General features: G+C 43.2%; 1 protein-coding gene across 6 annotated transcripts in view; it reads right to left on the bottom strand.

Moving 5' to 3' along the window:
* The window catches only part of ANKRD17 (ankyrin repeat domain 17), a 75,214-nt gene extending 56,342 nt beyond the window's left edge, over positions 1-18,872 (bottom strand). For 2 of the 6 annotated variants that reach the window (XM_035323998.1, XM_035324001.1), the window contains exon 1: positions 18,717-18,872. In XM_035323998.1, the coding sequence (XP_035179889.1) occupies positions 18,717-18,749 (33 nt within the window). In that variant the 5' untranslated portion in view covers positions 18,750-18,872. The remainder of the gene's footprint in view (positions 1-18,716) is intronic. The other 4 variants (XM_035323996.1, XM_035323997.1, XM_035323999.1 and 1 more) reach the window with 2 other exon arrangements.
* Positions 18,873-18,918: the final 46 nt, after the last annotated feature.

The following is an 18,918-nucleotide window of genomic DNA, read 5'->3' as shown; positions in this document are numbered from 1 at the left end:
CATACAATACACCATGATAGAGGTAAAAGACTTAACAGGGAAAAACATAAATGCCTTTTGGTAGGAGTGAAAATTCTCTTCCACTTCTGAGAAAATACTGCCTTCCCTACAGACACTAGAAACCAAAGACAAAGCATTTCCATTTACCAGCCTAAGTAAACAGACGTTTCCTTTAACAGTCTCCAGATGTATTTTATTTCACTTAACTAAAAACATGTAGAAGAGTACACAAATGCTCCACCTTACATATCAGAACAATCAGTCTGGGTTCTCAGTCAGTACTTCTCTGATCAAACAATGCTCTGACATAATCCAATTGTTCAGTTGGTCCCAACAGAAAGGCTTTTACGCGATTTCTCCTTCTCTCAACCCGCAATAAAACGTTATGTTCTGCACCCGTCCACGTTTGTTGTGCCCATAATCATTTGCATGGAAGTTGATGTTACAGGGAAGAGAAGTACCAAGCTTTGACTGCTTTCCAACAAAACAGACTAGTTTTGTTGCATGAAATACAGCCATGACAAGAAATTTAAGAGTGCCTAGAGAAGCACAGTGTTAATAGGGGGATTAATCCAAACCTCAGCGACATTCCATGAAACAAGTGCCCTGGCATATATTCCAAGTATTTTTTTTTCAAGCAAAAAAACACAGTCCGAAGTATTCCAAGTATTGAGATACTAGACTTAACTGCAGCATTCAACGTTACGTGCTTTTATCACCTCTAATTAGGAACAGAATTCTTCGCTGCTTTACCAAGCCCAGCAGCAATACTGAGGTTGGGGGCTGCACACTTGGCCTCTCCCCCAAGCACACTCCCAAGGTTCCTCTGAAGACCCATCTTTGTGGGCAGGCACTCACCCAGATATGCACTGCTTGTTTTCCGTTTTCTGAAGCGCAGAATCAAAACCCCTCCTGTGCTTTCATCCTCTAAATTTGGAACAATCTGTTTTGCTCCTTTTGTTCTCCCCATCAAGTGGGAGCTACTGTATAAACAGCTTTCCTCTTCACCAATCAAGAATCAGGAGGTATAAATTGCTACAGAAAGCATATTTTGTAAGCAGGGCAACAACTTCACTTACATAAAACCCAGTACTTTTGCACTTTTAATACTGCTTTAACACCTAAGACATGGACCCACAGGCATATCCAGCTGATCAACCAGGACTCCTGTGCATATGCCCTGAAAAAAACCTGTGCAACATTTCAGTAATTTTACGTTAAGACTGTAAGATGCCAGATACTGAACACAGAGTTTAATAAATGCAAGGCTAGAGCCAAAGAAAACGCTGAACTGGGTTACTGTGGTATAACTACTTACTGTGGTAACATCTACATTTCCACTGTGCAATGCAGAACATCTAGAGACAGTGCTCGACGCTGACTCACACTTCTCAATCTCTCACCATCAAGCCACGTGCGTGCAGAACTGCCATCAGCACGCAGACCGCCACACACAGTGCGCTGTAAACTCCTCCCCACCTGCTTTCTCCACATGAGTGCCTTCCAAATCTACATACATACCTCCACGTGGCCTCAGAGATACAACTCAACATCCAACAAGCTTCTTCCTGGAGTTTCCCTCAAAATATGGAATAAATAAAGCTACTGTTTAAAATTTCATTCATGAGCAATGGTAGAAAACAGTTCCTTAACACCCACCACCTACTAAAGCCCTTACTGCTGAACAACAAAAGACTTATTTATTCATTTAATCAGTACATAGCTGCCATGAATAGCTCTGGTCATTAGTCTACAGAGCATCTCTGGCATTTGATTACTGCTGTTATAGGTATTTTCTCCTCGATCACAGCTGTCCCATAAGGACAATCCAGAGGCACTAAGGAAAATAAAATGCTCTAAGCAGTCACATTCTCATCCTTCTATCAGGCTTCCCACCTCTAAGATTTTTCACACCCAAGAAGCACGCTTTACAGGCTCCATCTCATAGCCTCTCTCCAAGGGCATCCTGCAAGTAAGCATACAGTATTTACCACACACTGCTTTCCAGCATCTTGTCAGAAACAAATAATGAATAAATATTCAAGACCCTACCCACCATTTAAGCTGTAAAAATAAGCACTACGTTCCTGTAACATGCAGCATCCCAAAGCTGATGCAGAGACTGAGGGCAGCAAGGAGCTGCTTGAGCCTGCAGCACATTTAGGCACACAGTGTCATCAGTCCAGTCAAAGCACTTGCTCAAAAAAAAAAAAAAGTGATGAATACATGTTCAGGCAAACCATCCAGCAATATCTTCCTGGAAGCAACACAAGTTCCTAGATGTTTTTTTAGACAGTGCTTACAATGTGAAAGCACACAAGACAATATTCCTCTATCTTGAAGCTATACATGTAGCCATGCTCTAAATAGTAGTAAACATTTCTTGAAAAAAAAAAATACAAAATAGAAGAGTGAAATCCAGTTTCAACGTCTAGCAGTTAGGGTGCTAACAACAGCCCACGAAAGCTGTGAACTGGCAAGCTGTAGTTAACATAATAGGATGAAACATTTTAAGCTTCAGTATCCAAGCTTCATAAAGAACAGCATCTGAAACCTGTTTTGGATGAACCCAACAAGCCCAGACAAGCATTTCAAAAGGCCCCTAAACACCTTTTCTGGAAAAAAAAAAAAAAAAAAAAATTCTCTGCAGGTTTTTCCTTTTTCTTGGGGGTGGAGGCCAGCCCCTATCTTCTACAGCCTTACAATTCAAAAGCCAGTTTATTTCTCAGCTGTTGACAGATCGCTCCCACACACTTTGCCTCCTAGTAGGCACCAATTGCTGATTTGGAATTTGCTAAATTTCTACCTTCACACTTGAGCCTTTGGTGCTTGATATCCAGAGGCTGCCAAATTAATCCTCTGAGAGCAAAGCCTTAGCACAAAGCCTTGCTCAAGGACCTCCCACATGAGAACAGCCGTTCACTACTGTCCTGTAGCAAACCTCACTACCTAAAGCAGACTTCATCTGAGAGGCTAATTTTATTATTTCTTAGTTAGGTACCAAAGGACTAACTGCCAATTTCTAAGAGCTGTAACAATTGATTTGGCACAGCTGCAAAATTTTTGGAGAGCAGTACATGGCTTTTAAAGATGACAAGATATTTAACATGGATTTTCAAGTCTGTCAGGTATTGCAAAACCACCTTCAGACTGAAGCTGCAATCCACCAGCTCGGTGAGATTTAGTCCCCCTACTTTAAGAAATTACCAGCATGGAGGAGGTCAAGGCAGCTTCAGATTCTTTACTTTCTCTGCTGCAATGATAGGCATTCAGTGACCAGCTTTAGTCCTGAGACACATCAGGAACACCCAGCAAGACAGCAGAGCCTGACCGCGGTTACACTACCTTCCCCTTGCTCTCCAGTAACTCATACCCAAGATAATCTCAGCTTTCACTACAGAACAGTTTTAGCCCTCACACCTACAATGGCAGAGAGCTCATTATTTCTATCCCCATCCTTCATCTCGCTAAGAAAACAAATTTTATCTTTTTTAAACCACCCATGTCACTTACTTATTCCGAGCTGGACCCTATCACTCCGATCCCGCAACCACTCAGGGCAGGGAGCAGGCACCTAGTTAGCACACAGACCAACCTCTTACCCCTTACTCAAGGTGACGGGCTTACAAATTCCTCCAGAGTCTGGGATCAGGACCCCCATCAGGATTTTCACATGCCCATGCTTTTATTGAAACCAGCTCTTAAATATTTTTGGCTGTTGAACAGTTCCACTGAGCATCTGTTGATCACCTCCTACACCCTTGGGGACTGCTGTGTAATTGTTCCAAGTTACTGCAAGACACAGCACAAAAATATATACATACACACACGCCCATCTTTCATCCAACTTCCACAAGCATATCTTGAAAACTCAAAATATTTTCTACCATTCACTTCATTTACTGACTCAGAAACCTGTTTTACACATACCAGCAGTCTTTATACTATCACCTTGCAACTGGTACCTACCAGAGGAAATGAAACAATATTTCAAATGCAACTTTGCACTGCTTGGTATTTTTGAAATGTTTCATACATTGAACCATCAATGGTCAAAGGATTCATGAAGGAAGAGTGAATTGATACAAAGCAATGATATATAACTGAAACCTGGCAAACCAAGGCATCTATTTTGTGCGCTCATTTTTGACTTAGGCATCCAAAACCTAACACACAAATGCATAACCCCAAAACTCTGCTGGTTATGATGCTTAACTCCATCCTGTTTTTAACTTTCATGGGCTACATCTTCATATCCAGCTTTCAATTACAAGTGCAAAGAACTAACTTGGAGCCTTATAAATAGGAACACTCATTATTCCAACTGTAGTTTGTGATGTCCATACACCATCCATGCGCTCATTTTTTTGCGAATCTTAGTCACAGGCCAGCTGGTGAAAGCTTCAGATTCTTTCTCAGATCCTCACGTGTCCCATGCCAAAGCAAGAAATGCATGTGTGCTGCCCTTACCCTACCACCTTTCAGCCCTCAGATCATCATCTCTTATACTTGAAACACGTATTAACCCATCACAATTGAAAAGCAGCTTACTGAAAAAGCTATGCTGGTATGAAACACCAAGACAAAGGTATCTAGTTACATGCACCCCAAAACAAAACAGTGGCAGTATGACGTGATCCAATTAAACAGTAAAGCAAAAAAAAATTGCATGGTTCTACTTCTTCAGCTAAGAGTACATGTCTTCAGGTGTAACCACCCCTAAGGTCTGAAGCCATTTGAAGATGCAGACCTTTTCATTGTTAAGACTATGATTAAAAATTCTCCAATCAAATCTTCCTTGAGAACAAGCATCTGAATGCTTGTCATTTTTGTGGGGACAAAATAGCTCACCACCACCTAATTTACACAATGTAGCTCTCAAGAGGAAGTGATGATATACTGGATATTTACCAGAGACACCATTTTCTTCAAATAAAGATATCAAATTCCTGGTTACTGGAAGGGAAAGCATATGCTGAAGCCAAGTGAACCAGAGGATCTTGCCCACTCAATTTAATCCCCGCTGTTTTTGTGGTTTTCTTCCCATCTATTTTGAACCAGAAACACATTGTACGATCCTTCCTTAGCCTACCCCACTACTACAGGAGCGTTGCAAGCACAGACACAAAGCCTTAGAGCAATGTTTCTTTCCTGTACAGTGCAGATTGCTTCCGGTTATCTGGGACAGATAATCGGATGTGCTCCCTTTCTGACGTGCCATGACCCTCCCAAAGCCAAAATGCCTTATTCAGCAGAAATCCAAAGTCTGGCAGCTGGAATGTCTCAACAGTGTCTTCTTTCATCTTATTCCATCAACTGTATACTCCAGTTCTCTTGCCACTGCTGCTCTAAAAGGAGGGGGAGGGAACGAGAAGATTAACAGTCCGTGCTGCTGAGATGGCATAACACCGTCCTCATGACTGGCACCAACAGAGTTTCTGCTGCAGGGACACCTGCATTATTACTGCAGTGTTTCTGATGACGAGACAGGTGCTGATGTACTCGCATCAGAAACCCCTCCCCTGCTCTGTAGTTCATCCTCCGTATTACCAACAACAATAAAAAGAGACATGCAGACTGCAACAGCTACAGAAAGGTTGTTAGTGTGAAGCCACAAGGAAAAAAGACCTTTAGTTTAATATTTTCTTTTCCATTTCAGCTCTTAGCAAGCACTTGGCATACTTCCACATCAAGCAAATTTACACATTTACTGCTACTCAGCTACAAATGTCCGTGCACAAAAAAATATCATGTCAACAGAAAAACACCACCACCTCCACTCAACTTATTCAATTCCCTGCCCCAGTTTCACACTACCAGGGGACAAATTACAAGTTATATCACTGGCATGAAATAACAGCATATTAAAAAAAATAGAATCACAAATAGAATCACAAAATCTGCACATAACTTACCGTAAAACTGCCTGCCATCATCCTCCTGGACAATACTCATTCACAACACAGTAGCTGATGGGTTCCACTCCAACCATTTGAACACAGGTATACACGTTCACTCTCCCTCCCACCTCCACCCCCAAAAAAGCTGAACATAAACACTTAATATCAACTGTCTTGTGAACTCATCATAGCAGCAAACAAAGTTTCCTTGATGGTGTACTCACTCAACACACTGCTCACATCTCTGGATAAACCAGAGATGTTGGTGTCTACAACAAAGCCACTAACATACACCTTGATCTAAGGCTGTTCCCAAAGCATTGGGCAGCCACCATGGAAAGTTTTCTGCCAAAATAACCCCATCAGAGAAACGCTACAACAGAAAACTTGACCTGACACAGGCAGTTTCTGCTGCCCACAGCAAGTAACCTGTCATGTCTTCACTGACAAGAAATCCTGTCAGTCAAACACAAAAAAGTAGGCACGCAACAACCATGAAGCGAAGAGATGAAGCAGTCAGGTCTCCTGGAGTCACCCTCTCCTCTTACTGCTCCAGTGCCCCCACACCACGGTTCGATGACAACTGCAGCCCCCTAAGGCTCTCTCCCCACTATCTCACGTAAGCATCACTTCAGCTACTCACCAAGTTCCTTACAGGGCCACACAACAACCGCAAGCCTGCTCATTACAGCTGCAGAGAGCTCCAAGGACACATTACGCTGCCATCTAGCCACTTCTCCACCCAGGCTGTATCATGAGCTCTTTAAAGACAAGACTTCTGCACTGGGTAAATGGCCTGTTAGAGCTTCCTCACCTCTCCTCCTGCTCAAGGACTTCTCTGGATCAGCCCGTGCTTCTTCGAGCTCATCCTCACCACCACGGACTAACCCACAACCGTGGCATGGCCAGCTCTCAGCTATTAGTAAGACTACAACAAACACAAGGAACATAAGCAGTACAGAACATCTTAGCTGTAACCAAGTCCTTTCAGTTTTGTCATTCGTTACACAGGAATTGCTAAGTACATTAAGCATGACTCCGCTCTTAAAAAGATTTTGGACATGTACCTGAAGTGCGCCTCGATTTACAGCAGCACTAGCAGCTCTGAACAGCATGTACATTACAAAGGCCTAAGCGGTGCTGCTGCTGCGCACAATTACGTCCTATTCCTCACTGCCCTACTTTCAAGGGACTAATTATTCTCTTAAGCCTTGTTTAAGGAAGGTGATCTGAGAAGAAAAAGGAAATCCTTTTTAACGGTTGGTCATGTTTCTTTTTGATTGGACTCACCTTTTGCCTTAACCGTATACTCCAAGGTTAGATTTAAAGGATGCCTTCTCAACATGAGCATCTCCAACCCCACAACAAAGCACCCTGCTACAGATCCCACGACCACTGATGTATAACCTTCAAGTATCCTCTTTGAAAATGACACCTAAGGAGAAAAGGTGAAAAAAATCCCAAGCTATTAAAAGCAGAAACAATGTGTTTGTCCTATCTCTGAAAAAGCCAAGCTTGAAATCCCAACCAGAAATTATTTTTGTTAGCTGTGGCTAACTTCAGGGTGCTTGTCTGCATCTTTGTGGCCTGCAGAGTTTTCAAGGAGAAATATCTAGAGCCTTCTTTTCACAGCTCGATAAGCAGCCATTTCTCTGTCACTCTCTCAGGCTTTGTTGCAACAGATCAAGACCTTTAACTAATCTTTTGAGAAGGGAGTTTAGAGCAGCTTAGCACAACTAAAGGTGGCCCAGCTTCTCAGAAACACTTCTACTGGCCCAACGCACTTGGTCTCAGTTCCAGTTCAGAGCTGTGCATACCCACCCATTTCCACTGCCAGATGAAGTTGTTTTTCTAAGGATTTGAGATTAGCACTCCGGAACAATGGAAACACAACATCATAACTTTTATATAGACAAAGCCAGAAGCGAAGCTCTGTGCAGAAACAGTGCTGCAGGGCCTTGCTTTCACCCACATTTCCTAACGACATAGTTTAGATCTGCTAAAACAAGAGCAGTTCCCTCCGATTTGAGCGCACGTTTATTTCTTGTGACGAGGACAGGCCTCAAATGACCCAAGGCAGCTTCTCTGTAGGCTATGCCAAGGAAGCTTCTGAACTTAGCAAATTGTTCATTCAGCACAGAAAGAGGACAGGCATTTATTCACATCAGTCAGAGGCGAGACCACTCACCCATCTCCCAAAAGATGTGATTTCAACAGTACAGTCCTATATCCATTCAAAAGACATTGCCAAAAAGAGAACCACCACTAACACGTCTACCTGGTGAGTTTTCACTGACAGCACGCTGCACTTAAAAGGTTAAAAAGAGGGAAAACACCGACCTCCCCAGTCTCCACGATGAAATGCTTGAGATTGCTGTGCTAAACCTGCCAGAAAGCGTTCCTCAGCCAGCATGACTCTTGACAATTAGCCTAGTCAGCTTGGCTTCTTTCCTCCCTGTATCTGCGAGCAACTACAGCAGTGGTGTATCAGCTCCAACTCCCTCCAGGAGCTAACTCCTTCTGTTCCCTCGCTGTTGTCAGATGACTTTTTCTGCATATTTCTGAACTCCGATCTCGCAGCCTAACTCAAGTGCAGAACAAAGTGCAGCTCAGATGCTGGTTTATGCCACAGTGCCTCCAAACAGGAGGCAGACAACTGCATGGTGCAGTACAACCTCCATGCCCTGCAACTTCTGATGTGCAGAAGAGCCATTAGTGGAACAGCACTTGGCTTCAGCTCCTCCCAGAAGGCAAGTGATCTGTGCTTGTCTGCACATTTTCATCTGCAAACACAGATACTGAGACAGAGATTGATCAAATCACACACAAGAGATATTACGGGAGTGGAAATAAAGGATTAAGCAGCTCCTGTTATGTCACATGCTACCTCAGGACTAAATCTCCTGATACCTAATGCACTGCTTCACTAAAACACCACTCCCCCATCTCTACAAAATGACTCCTCGCCCCAAACACCACAAGTAGCAGCTGCACTGAGGTCCTCCTGACAGTGCCGATGGATACCCACCACCCCGCAGCTGCTACCGACTCTGCAGTGATGCTTATCATCCCATTTTCTTCTCTGGGGACGAGGAACCTGCCATGCTGCAGCTTCCTAAAAGCACGCATCAATTGTATTTGGTGAATTCAACACGTGCTGAAAAGGCTCTATGCTTTGCATCGATTTCCTGCAAAACTGTACTACTGAATTAGGGCTGGGAGAGCATGCAAACATGACTTAAAATTCCCCTTCGCTGCCACGCCATTCCCCTGCTGTGTGATAAACTCCAGTTTCACTTCCATATCGGCACCTTGAGCTCCCTCACACATCCAAAAGCACCAGGCTGGCAAGAGAGCCTCCCTCAAAAAATCAGTCACCCAACCACTGCATTTCAAAGCTGGCACAGCTCTACTACAACAACCGACCCCAATTCAAATAGGAAAGGAAGAAACCCACTGCCTTTTTCTTTACGCTCAGGATCACATGTATCTGTCAGGCAGCTACATGAACTCCTTCCTGGAAAAAAAACATAGCAAAAACCCAGTGTTTTGACAGCACCCTGCCTGAAGCCAACTTCCCTTGAAGAACCACCCAAGCAGCCCAGAAAGACTGCCCAAGTGGCACCAAGAAGCTCTGTCTCTACAGGACCACTTGGTTTTTTCACAGATAGCTTTTCACCATCCTGCGCTAATAGCACTGCACTGCCAAAACTAGAGTTACTTACTGACACACTGGTTAAGGTGCCTAGGGCTTACCTGAAGGCACAAAGTGAGCTGCACACCTGTATTACATCAGTGCTTAAAAGGGCTCACAGAGGCCCTCACAGAGTTGTGTTTCCCTCAAAGCATCCCACTCTATTGTTTTAATAAAAGCCTATGTGGAAATTGGCATAAGGCTTCAGTAACATCAGCCAGCTTGCCACTAATGATGCACCGAACTCAGGGCAGCAAAACTGGATTTTGTGACAGTAGCATAGGGGACTGAAGAAATGCAGTTAAGTGCAGCAGAGACCTTCTCAGCCCCAGGTGAGGTAAGCGTCCCACTGGGGCCACCAGCTCACTCCCTGCTTTCTCTGACATCAAGTAGGAGAGGGCACAAATGAAAATGAAGTGCCCAGAAAGATCAAAGAAGAAACACAGTTGGAAGTTACAAAAGCTGTCACACCCAGTGGAAAACGGTCTCTTTGCTTGTGCTCAGAAAAATGAAGACCTACTTTATACAAAAAGATATTGACAATGGCAGTTACCTATCTCTTCCAGAACAGCAGGAAAGAAAAGCTCTCTGCCTCCCACTGCAGTCTGCCTGGTTTGCCCTTCAGGTACAACCCTCCCAGAATTGTTTTTCTCCTTTAAGAAAGTACCAGGGAATAAAGGCTTTGGAGAAGAGCTAACATGCAATTTTCAATGAACATTTTCATTGCTCTCCACAAAGGGATGATGCTAAGCAGCAATAGCACTCCTGTTCACCCAAGCTGCGTACTTTTTCCTTATTTTTCTTGTTTAAACAAAACATTTTCAAATTCTCAGTTCTGATCACTGCTGCACATAAACCAACATGCTTATTTGAGGCACTAGACCCATACTCACTGCAAGGACTTTCAAGCTGATTTTATCCCTCACTGTGGCTACTGAGCATAAAACAGTCAGCAAGTGACCCAAACTGCATAATACCACTTGTTTTGGAAACAGAAATAAACTGCCCACGTTTTCTTAAACAAATTTGGCAGGATATCATTCCCTTCCGCAAGTCCTTTTCATCAGCTAGTCTTCACAACAGCCTGGAAGCACTCTGCAGTGAAAGATGAAGCAGCAGAAGTTAACAAGGACATGTGGAGGAGGAACAGGACAAATGCTTCAACAGCCATTGTGTCCCAGTCAAATCCAGAATTCCCTTTGGCATGAATGAAACTCATGTTTGCATGTGCCTGTTTGCAGCAGGAATCTGAAACAAAATTCAGGAACGCTAGAACAATTTTTTTTTCTTCTTTCTATGTAATGTGTAGCTTAGCCATAGCTTTTCTTTCACATGATCCAAGTGATTAAAGCACCACTCCACCATACAATGCACTGTACAAGTACAGAGCAACTGGAAACCGTCTTACTGTGGTCTTCACGCAATAAACTATCCCTGGAGTAAAAGAACGAACCAACCATGCTGGACACTTGCCATATACCTCCTGTTTCTCAGTGCTGGGTAGCAGCCCCTTAAATCAAGCCACATCAATCTAAATCCCTAGCACACAACACACAGTAACCCATGCATACTTACAGAAATATGAAAAAGTGAACAAGACAAGAAAAAAATATTTACTAAGAGAAGGACTTTCTTTTTCCAAACACTACTGTACCAAGAGAAAAAAGATTGCAACATACCAGACAGTTGCCTTTTTGTCTTCAGCATCCCTGGTGTTTTGTAAAATTGCTGCTCTGTTCAGAATCTGCAGGTTCAGCTACTGTTCCCTTCTACCCTAATTTCCAAGCCAGAGAACAGCCAAGAGATCAGCCAGGCTGCTACTGCTTAAACCGCACCACCACAGCAGTGCTCCAAAAGTCTACAGAATGCTTCCTGCAGAAAAGCGCTTTGAGTTGAGGTCAATGAGAAGGGACCATCCCAAGCCGTTTAAATCATATGCCATTCAACTGAAAAACAAACTCCACAAATCTCATTTTTTCCTGTACAGATGACCACTAAGAACTTGCTGGTGTACTGCTTCCAAAAGCTGCATGCTCTGCCTTCTACTTACCCCATCAGGATCAGGGACAGTAAACTAGAAATCCAAGTTCCTTAAATGACATCTACTTTTCCCAGATGTGATTAGCCTGCTCAAGTCTCTGCTCAGTAACCCGGATCATGAAGCACAGCCAAGTCAAACTATTACGTAGATACTTTTAGAAAAATAACCAAAAATAGTTTGGGAAGACAGGATTCAGTACATCAAGAGCTTGGAAATTAATTCAAGTCGTTCCAGTTTTGTTAATTGGTATTCATTCTTGTTTTATAAATAGAGAAATAGCAATGCAACTGTCCTGAAACAACTGACTATACTCACAGACAAGAACTGAGGCCAATAAAAAAGAAACATGTGACCAAGCATAATGCTGATTTCCTTGTCTTACCACTGCTAAAAATGTCTTTTTTAGCAGTTACAATTGAAGCCTTTTATTCAATAAAGGATCTGGTATGGCCTAGTTTTCCAGTCTTCTCTTCTGGTGAGAAGCGAGGGTATAAAGTTACAGTAGGAGACAGTTGGGTTCAGTGTCCGATCAGGATTCCTATTGTTACCACCCACGCAACTGAGCACAGAGGGAATTATTTCTAATAACTTCCACGCATTTGGTTAACATCCTCAGAAGCTTGGTAGTCATCCATTTCTTCCCTCAATACAGAGCAGTGCCAAGCATACCTAGCAAATGAACAATGCATATTGCTGTATTTAGCAGACCCCACTGAGCGCTTCTCCACACTGAACAGATCTGCATGCTTTTTTTTTTTTTACATATGGTAAATTAACAGCCTTGCAAAGGCAACACAAGAAATGCACAAGTGTTTGACCCAATCAAAATACATCTTTTTTCCTCCTGCTCATCAAATAGGTCTTGAAAAACTGAAGTTTAAGGGCAAAATAAAGAGAGCAGCTTAGAACAGTCCCTTCTTTTCACCATTTGCTCCAACCTGCTAGATACAAAAGTCACATGCCAAGCTCCCTCAAATCCCTGTCGCCACATTGATATCTGCCCTCCTCCTTATGCTTCTGATCACATTTGTTCAATGAAGGTGATTTAGCACATTTATTCCATGTTAATATGAACCCAGCTCCAACATCAGCTTCTCAGTAGGACACACCGCATCATTAAACAAATTTTGTTTCCTTCCCTCCAGCACAAATCACGCTCAGCTATATTCAGATCTCAAATAGAACTGCTAGAGTACAAAGCTGCTTTTCAGATTACAACAATCCTGTCCACAGCGAGGGATAGGAACAACCCCTTTCTTCTTCAAATACCATCTCAGATGTTCAACTCATCACCTACCAACATGAATGTTACTGTTTTAAGTGCAACAACATTGAGGAAATTGTGCAAGAACTGCAACATAAGAGGTGGTAGCCATAAACTGATGAAGACCCAATATTTATACTAACAGATAACCCATACTTCCTTCTCACCCAATTCTGATGTTCAGGCACTGTAACAGGTTGTTTTGAGCTTGAGTTACACCTTTAGTGTACGTGACTTCCTATCAGCCTACAGAACCAGATAATTCCAGCAACATAAAGACGTGAAGAGATTTTATGCGTATTTGGGGAAAAAGGGAAAAGGAGAAGAAACTTGTTATATGTTTCTACAAATTTTGAAGAGAAGATGTACAAAAAGAAACTGGAAATAAACTCACCTCCCTAAAACACTTGACTCCTTTTTCTTTTTGATCAAGTATCCGATTTGAACTAACCGCTTAGAGAAGCTGAAGAGTTGGGGTTCCAGGAGACCTTCACAAATTATCCGATTATTCAAATCAAAGCCTCCAGTTAGATGATCTCAATTAGCAACTTGCTCACTGGCAACCACTTAATGATGACCTTTTCAATAGCAGTTTCTGAAGTATGGAGATCTTAACAGCCTTAAAGTTTCTCAGACAGTAACTGTATTTTCATATTACTGTACAAAGAACAAACTGTTACTGAAAAAGATAAAAGCAATAAAACAAAAAACAACGGTATTTAGCTGTACCATCAGGCTTGTAATCTCTTCCTGCAAATGAAGTAAGTAGAACAGATGAAAACTCAAAGGAAACATCGACCAGCTTTTATTTCTTGCTAGCCAGTTAAGGTAACCCAGCTTCAGCAGCTGAAAATTGGTACCCTGCACTGCTAAGCAGTCTTACCAAGTTAGTTAGGTGGGGGAAAGTATCACAAGTCAGAAACTGTGACCTGCTTTTCTAGAAGATGATGTACAGTTGTTTGTAGCTCTCTGCATCAAAATAGAGGTACGGTTAGAAGAGACAGTATTAGGGGGAAAGCAGTTTGAAGGGAAGTGATTCCTATGTTTTGTCTGAAAGCACAAGACAACGATAAAAAAAAGGCCCTGGCAGCTTCACTCTGGTTTCCACTCATCTCCACAAAGCTGCAAGCACACACAAGCTAGCAGTGCCTAGGCGATGGCCATCGCTGCTCTTCTGTCAGACCGACACCATTCTGTCAGTTCCATGGAGCCACGAGAAGAAGACAGCCACAGAAGTTTCTCACTACATAATCAGTTGCACAGTAGATCAGTAAGCTGTGCAAATAGCTCAGCCAGCAACTTGAGGTAAACTACAGAAATGGACCAGTCTTCTCCAGCTGACTCAAGAAGGGGGCAATAGAAGCATTTTTCCATCAGCATTTCCTAGAAGCAGGGCACGTGCAAATTTTAACATTCTGCTCTTCCTTGCTGCATTAGCCTCACAATGACTGTTGTTACACACCTTGGCTGCAGGTCAGTAGGCATATTAATGCCATCTGAGAACAAGATGATTGATCAAATTCAGCCTCCTGTCTTCTGTTAGTTACTGAGTTCAGCTTACCCTCAGGCTCATCTGAACATTCACGTGAGCCATATTCAGCTACCTTCCAATCTCATTCACCTAGAACACAAGTCCCTCTCTCAGCAAGGTAGTCCCATCACCTCAAACAGCAACCAATGATCTGCTCTTCTTGAACTTGGGGTAAGTTATGCCACCAACAGCTAGCGACCGACAGACAACTGCATGAACACCAACTGGATACAAGCAACTAACAGAACATAAGGTCATACCCAGCAGAACACACATCCCAAAACAAAGCTCAACCCTACTCCAGAGCACAGCACAACCTCACTGCATTACAGCAGGCAGAAGTGTCTCTTCCCTTACTTAATGCCTTGCCGTGAAATCCCACTAAACCCTTAAACCTATGTGTGTGCATGTGCAAGGAGAGACATGGGCACATCACAGTATTTAAGTGGGAGCGTTCCTGTTAATTCAATGACTTAAAAAAAAAAAAAAAGACTGAACCCTATATATCCCACCACCTTGGACCCAGACATAGGCTTGGGACTATGACCAAAACTTTGTAATTCTGCCTTTAAAAAAAAAGACAAGTACAGCAGTGTTCCAACTTACTTGAAAATAACACATGAAGTAGTTGCTAACAGAAGGTTTATGAAAACTGCAACTTATCTCTAGGAAATGCTGGAGCACATTAGCAGCCATTTTCATCTTCACAAACAAAAACATTTCAAAATGATGGGAAAACAGGTAAGAAAGTTAAACAGGCAAGACGACCCACAGAAACTGTAAGCAACATAGAAGGAATAATATTATCCTAAGAGCTAGAACATAGCAAAGATACAAACTAATATCCTAAGTGAAAATACATCCCAATCTTCATCTTCACACCAAAAGACCGCAAGGTTTATAAATATCACGTGTTTTGGTGTGTTAAAAATGGCATTGCAGAGGCCTCCTTGATCTCTGGATGTGCGTTAGACATGACCTTTCTATTTCACGTTCAGTGATTCCCTTGCTCTTCCTTCTCTTAGCATTTCATCAATAACCCATGTACTCAAGCAGGAAAGTCTCCACTCCACATAAAGCTTTCGGTCACTATCTAAGCTATGCTCCATTATCTGCACTGTGGCTCTAGACTAATCAAGATATGACGGAGATGATCGTTTCGTATCATCCTGCCTCTTACCAATATCAATACTGTATCAGCCACACTTGAAGCAGGATCTTCGGAGTTGTAAAAACTACTCCATGGCTCCAGTAAACAATTCAGAAGTCTTCAGCAGTTAGGAAATACTCCATGTGTTAAAATAAGAAAGGTGCGTGCTCACAATGACTTCGAGCCTCAGCCCAAAGGTGGCAAAGAATATTTACCTTATGCTGAAAAGTTGAAGGATTTTTTTTTAAATGCACTTACTAAGGACATTAATAATCAACTGCTGCACGTGGGCTGGCATTATACTCCAGCTAGTTTCTGCCAAGTCAAGCACATACAAACTTTCAAACCACCTGAAGGTCAGAACACATGGCTGCTTCTCTTGACAAGTTTCAAAACACAGGGAATATCAAGTCATCCCTCTGCTTCCATAAGCTTTGTAAATGCTTTTCTGCACACCAGAATACAGACCACACCCTCATCTGTCAGGAAGCAACATACCTCCTTTTCTTCCAACAACAAAAAGTGTTTGTTGATTAACTCAAGCGACCAAAGAGCAACTGCTGGTTTATGCCTCTATTTGAATGTCGCATTTAGGTCTCCTGTAGCACAGTAATTTCTCCAGTAGCACATGAGCCAAAAACCTAAGTGTTATACCAACAACAAAATTTCTGTCATCAGTTAAGTCACACGTTAAAAAAAGAGGTATTGCCAAGACACGCATTATCAGAAGAACCAAAGGAACAAAAACTAACTGCAGCTGAACCCCGTGGCATTTAAATTTGATTCAGCTGCATTCCTTCACAGTACTTTGAATACCAAATGCGAGTAGCACAGCCAGGACGCTGTTCACCTTGAGCTGAGAGCAGGAGAGCCAGCACAAGATCTGCAGTAAATACAACTTTCTTTGAAGGCAGTGTAAGAGTGCAGCAACCAGAACACTAAATGACATCCTTCAAGCTGTTGACCTAACGACCATTTCTGCATGTAGTTGCATTAAACTTGCTGGAGAAATATTTTAGTTTTACCCTCAGAAAGGAAAGCCAAAGTCTTAGGGAAAAACATTTCCGAGAGTCCTGCAACGAAATAAGCCAACATAGAACGTGCTTTCACCTCATCTTGTTTCACCCTTTCCCCACAGAAGTAGCCCTCACAAGAGGACAAGCTTGAACATATGAACTAAGAATTACTTGATTACTATCCACATTTTTCAACCCCAAAGTGATTTTTGCCCCAGAAGCACCCACTCTCTCCCTGTGGTTAGGACCTGTAACACCATTAGAGCCTCAGTCTCCATGCAAACTCATCAACAAAACTATCATGCTACAGAAATGCCTTTTTCTTTCTGTTTTAAGCTCTAACCAACGTACAGGTGAAAGAATTCCTGATGATTTTGTGAAAATGCAAGTACTGCTTCATCTGAATTTAACTCAATACTAAGCAGCACAAACTGTCCAGTAAGTGAGATCCAACTTAGACTCTGCTACCTAACCAACAGCAGCTCTCCCAACCTTCACGCCACTCTTTGACGGCTCCATAGCAGAAAAAAGCCCAAAAAAGAAGAATAAAACACAGACATGAGCGCACTTTTAAAAGCTTCAATAGAAATAAGTTTTGGGACAATCAAGTTTGACTTTTGAATCCCCAACGGGAACTTCAGACAGCTGCGTTTCATGTAATGATGCACTGAGGTATCAGAAACTGCCTCTACTGCTTCTAGAGTTTCATGAACAGAGATGCAGTCACTTTACGCTCACCTGGCATCATGCAAGCTATACAGTGACTTGATTTTTAAGGATGTTTTTGCCTGGATACAATTAGTCTCATTACCATGAAAATAACGTGCTACAAAACTACTGAAAGATACCAAATCCATACTAATCTGAGAAGCAAGAATTAATTACTTGGTTCACACACACAAACCCACAATACTGCTATACTAAGACAAGTAATATACTCACTTTTCCAAAAATAAAAAAAAAAAATGAAGCAATGACAAGTATTTTATTAACTCAGCATACCATGGAGCTGCACGTGACAATTATAGCTCACAAGAAAAGAAAGAAAAAGCCTTCCACATTCATAAAGACAAATGAAGTACCGGAATGTTTTTCTGATGGCAAAGAGCCCAGTTCACTTTTGGTCTTCCTAGCTCACCACAGAAACCCAGCCACACAAATACCGGTAGCAATGCCTTGTCCAGACATCTCTAACAATTTCTTAAGCACGCACTGCACAGTTGTGTTGGCATTCTGGATGTAACTGTGCTTAAGTCACAGTGCTCACAAGGAAGTTAACACCAACACTACATGTTTTTATGGATATAAAAGTTTAGGCCAAAGAGCAGTATGGCCATTCCGGAAAAAAACCTACTAAACAAACATCACTGAAAGCAGCGTTTTGTTGTAGTTTTGGCAGCTGCTAAAACAAGGTAGCAGCTTCTCCTTATAATTAAGGCTACATGCAAATACTTGGAAAAGTCAGCTGGCAACGCGATTGTGCTCTTGCTTGCAAAACCAGAAACACCACCACTACCACAACAACAAAAAAGCCTTCTTGAACTGCAACAGTTACTTGTTAGTACAATGTGGACTACAGAGCTGTGTCACCTGGAGATTCCTAAGCCAGGCTCTCCTTAGGCTCAAAGAGCATTTATAAGTTTCACTCTAAGACAGGGAAACGTTTCTTTCTGTAACACAGGATCCTACTTCTGCTGGGGACATAAGAGCAGACTGTACCTACTCAAGGAGACAGGAAACACAGGAATCCTGCAGGCCTATCACACATGATGCAGGATCAGCCCCAGCTATGAGATGCGTGGTGACAGCCGATCATCCTGCGCCAGGTCCCCAGCCACCAACCCACAGGGTCACCCAGGGCCAGAGGGCTCCACCTGGTACCGGAGGGCTCCCCGCCCCTTGCAGGCCGCTGTCCGGCTGCTGGCAGAAGGCGGAGGCAAGGCAGCAGCATGCAGGAAAGCCCCGGGACCCAGGGAAAGCCCAAGACCGATGGCTGCCCAAGGCCCGTGCAGCACCGAGCAGGGCCTGGGAAGGGAACGTGGCCGCCCGCAGCCCCTGGGGGGCTTGGCCGCCACCCCCAACCCCGCGCCCCTTTGTTCTGCGGCCCTCTCCTGCCCTACCTCCAGGATGTCCTCCAGCACGTAGGCCTCCATTGCAGCAGCCGCCACCTCTGCCCAGCCTCAGTGCCCAGCCATGCCCCACTCCCTGCCGCCTGCCGCCCCCAGGACGGACGGACAGACAGGCTGCCGGCTGCCCGGCACCAGCACGCTCACTTCCCCCCCTCCCCACCCCCCCCCCCTGCTGGCAGCACGGGAAGAGGAA

Source organism: Oxyura jamaicensis, chromosome 4 (genome assembly GCF_011077185.1).
Source record: "Oxyura jamaicensis isolate SHBP4307 breed ruddy duck chromosome 4, BPBGC_Ojam_1.0, whole genome shotgun sequence".
NCBI classification, from domain to species: domain Eukaryota; kingdom Metazoa; phylum Chordata; class Aves; order Anseriformes; family Anatidae; genus Oxyura; species Oxyura jamaicensis.
The sequence above is the reverse complement of the archived record's forward strand: the minus strand, read 5'-3'. Positions and strand labels throughout refer to the sequence as shown.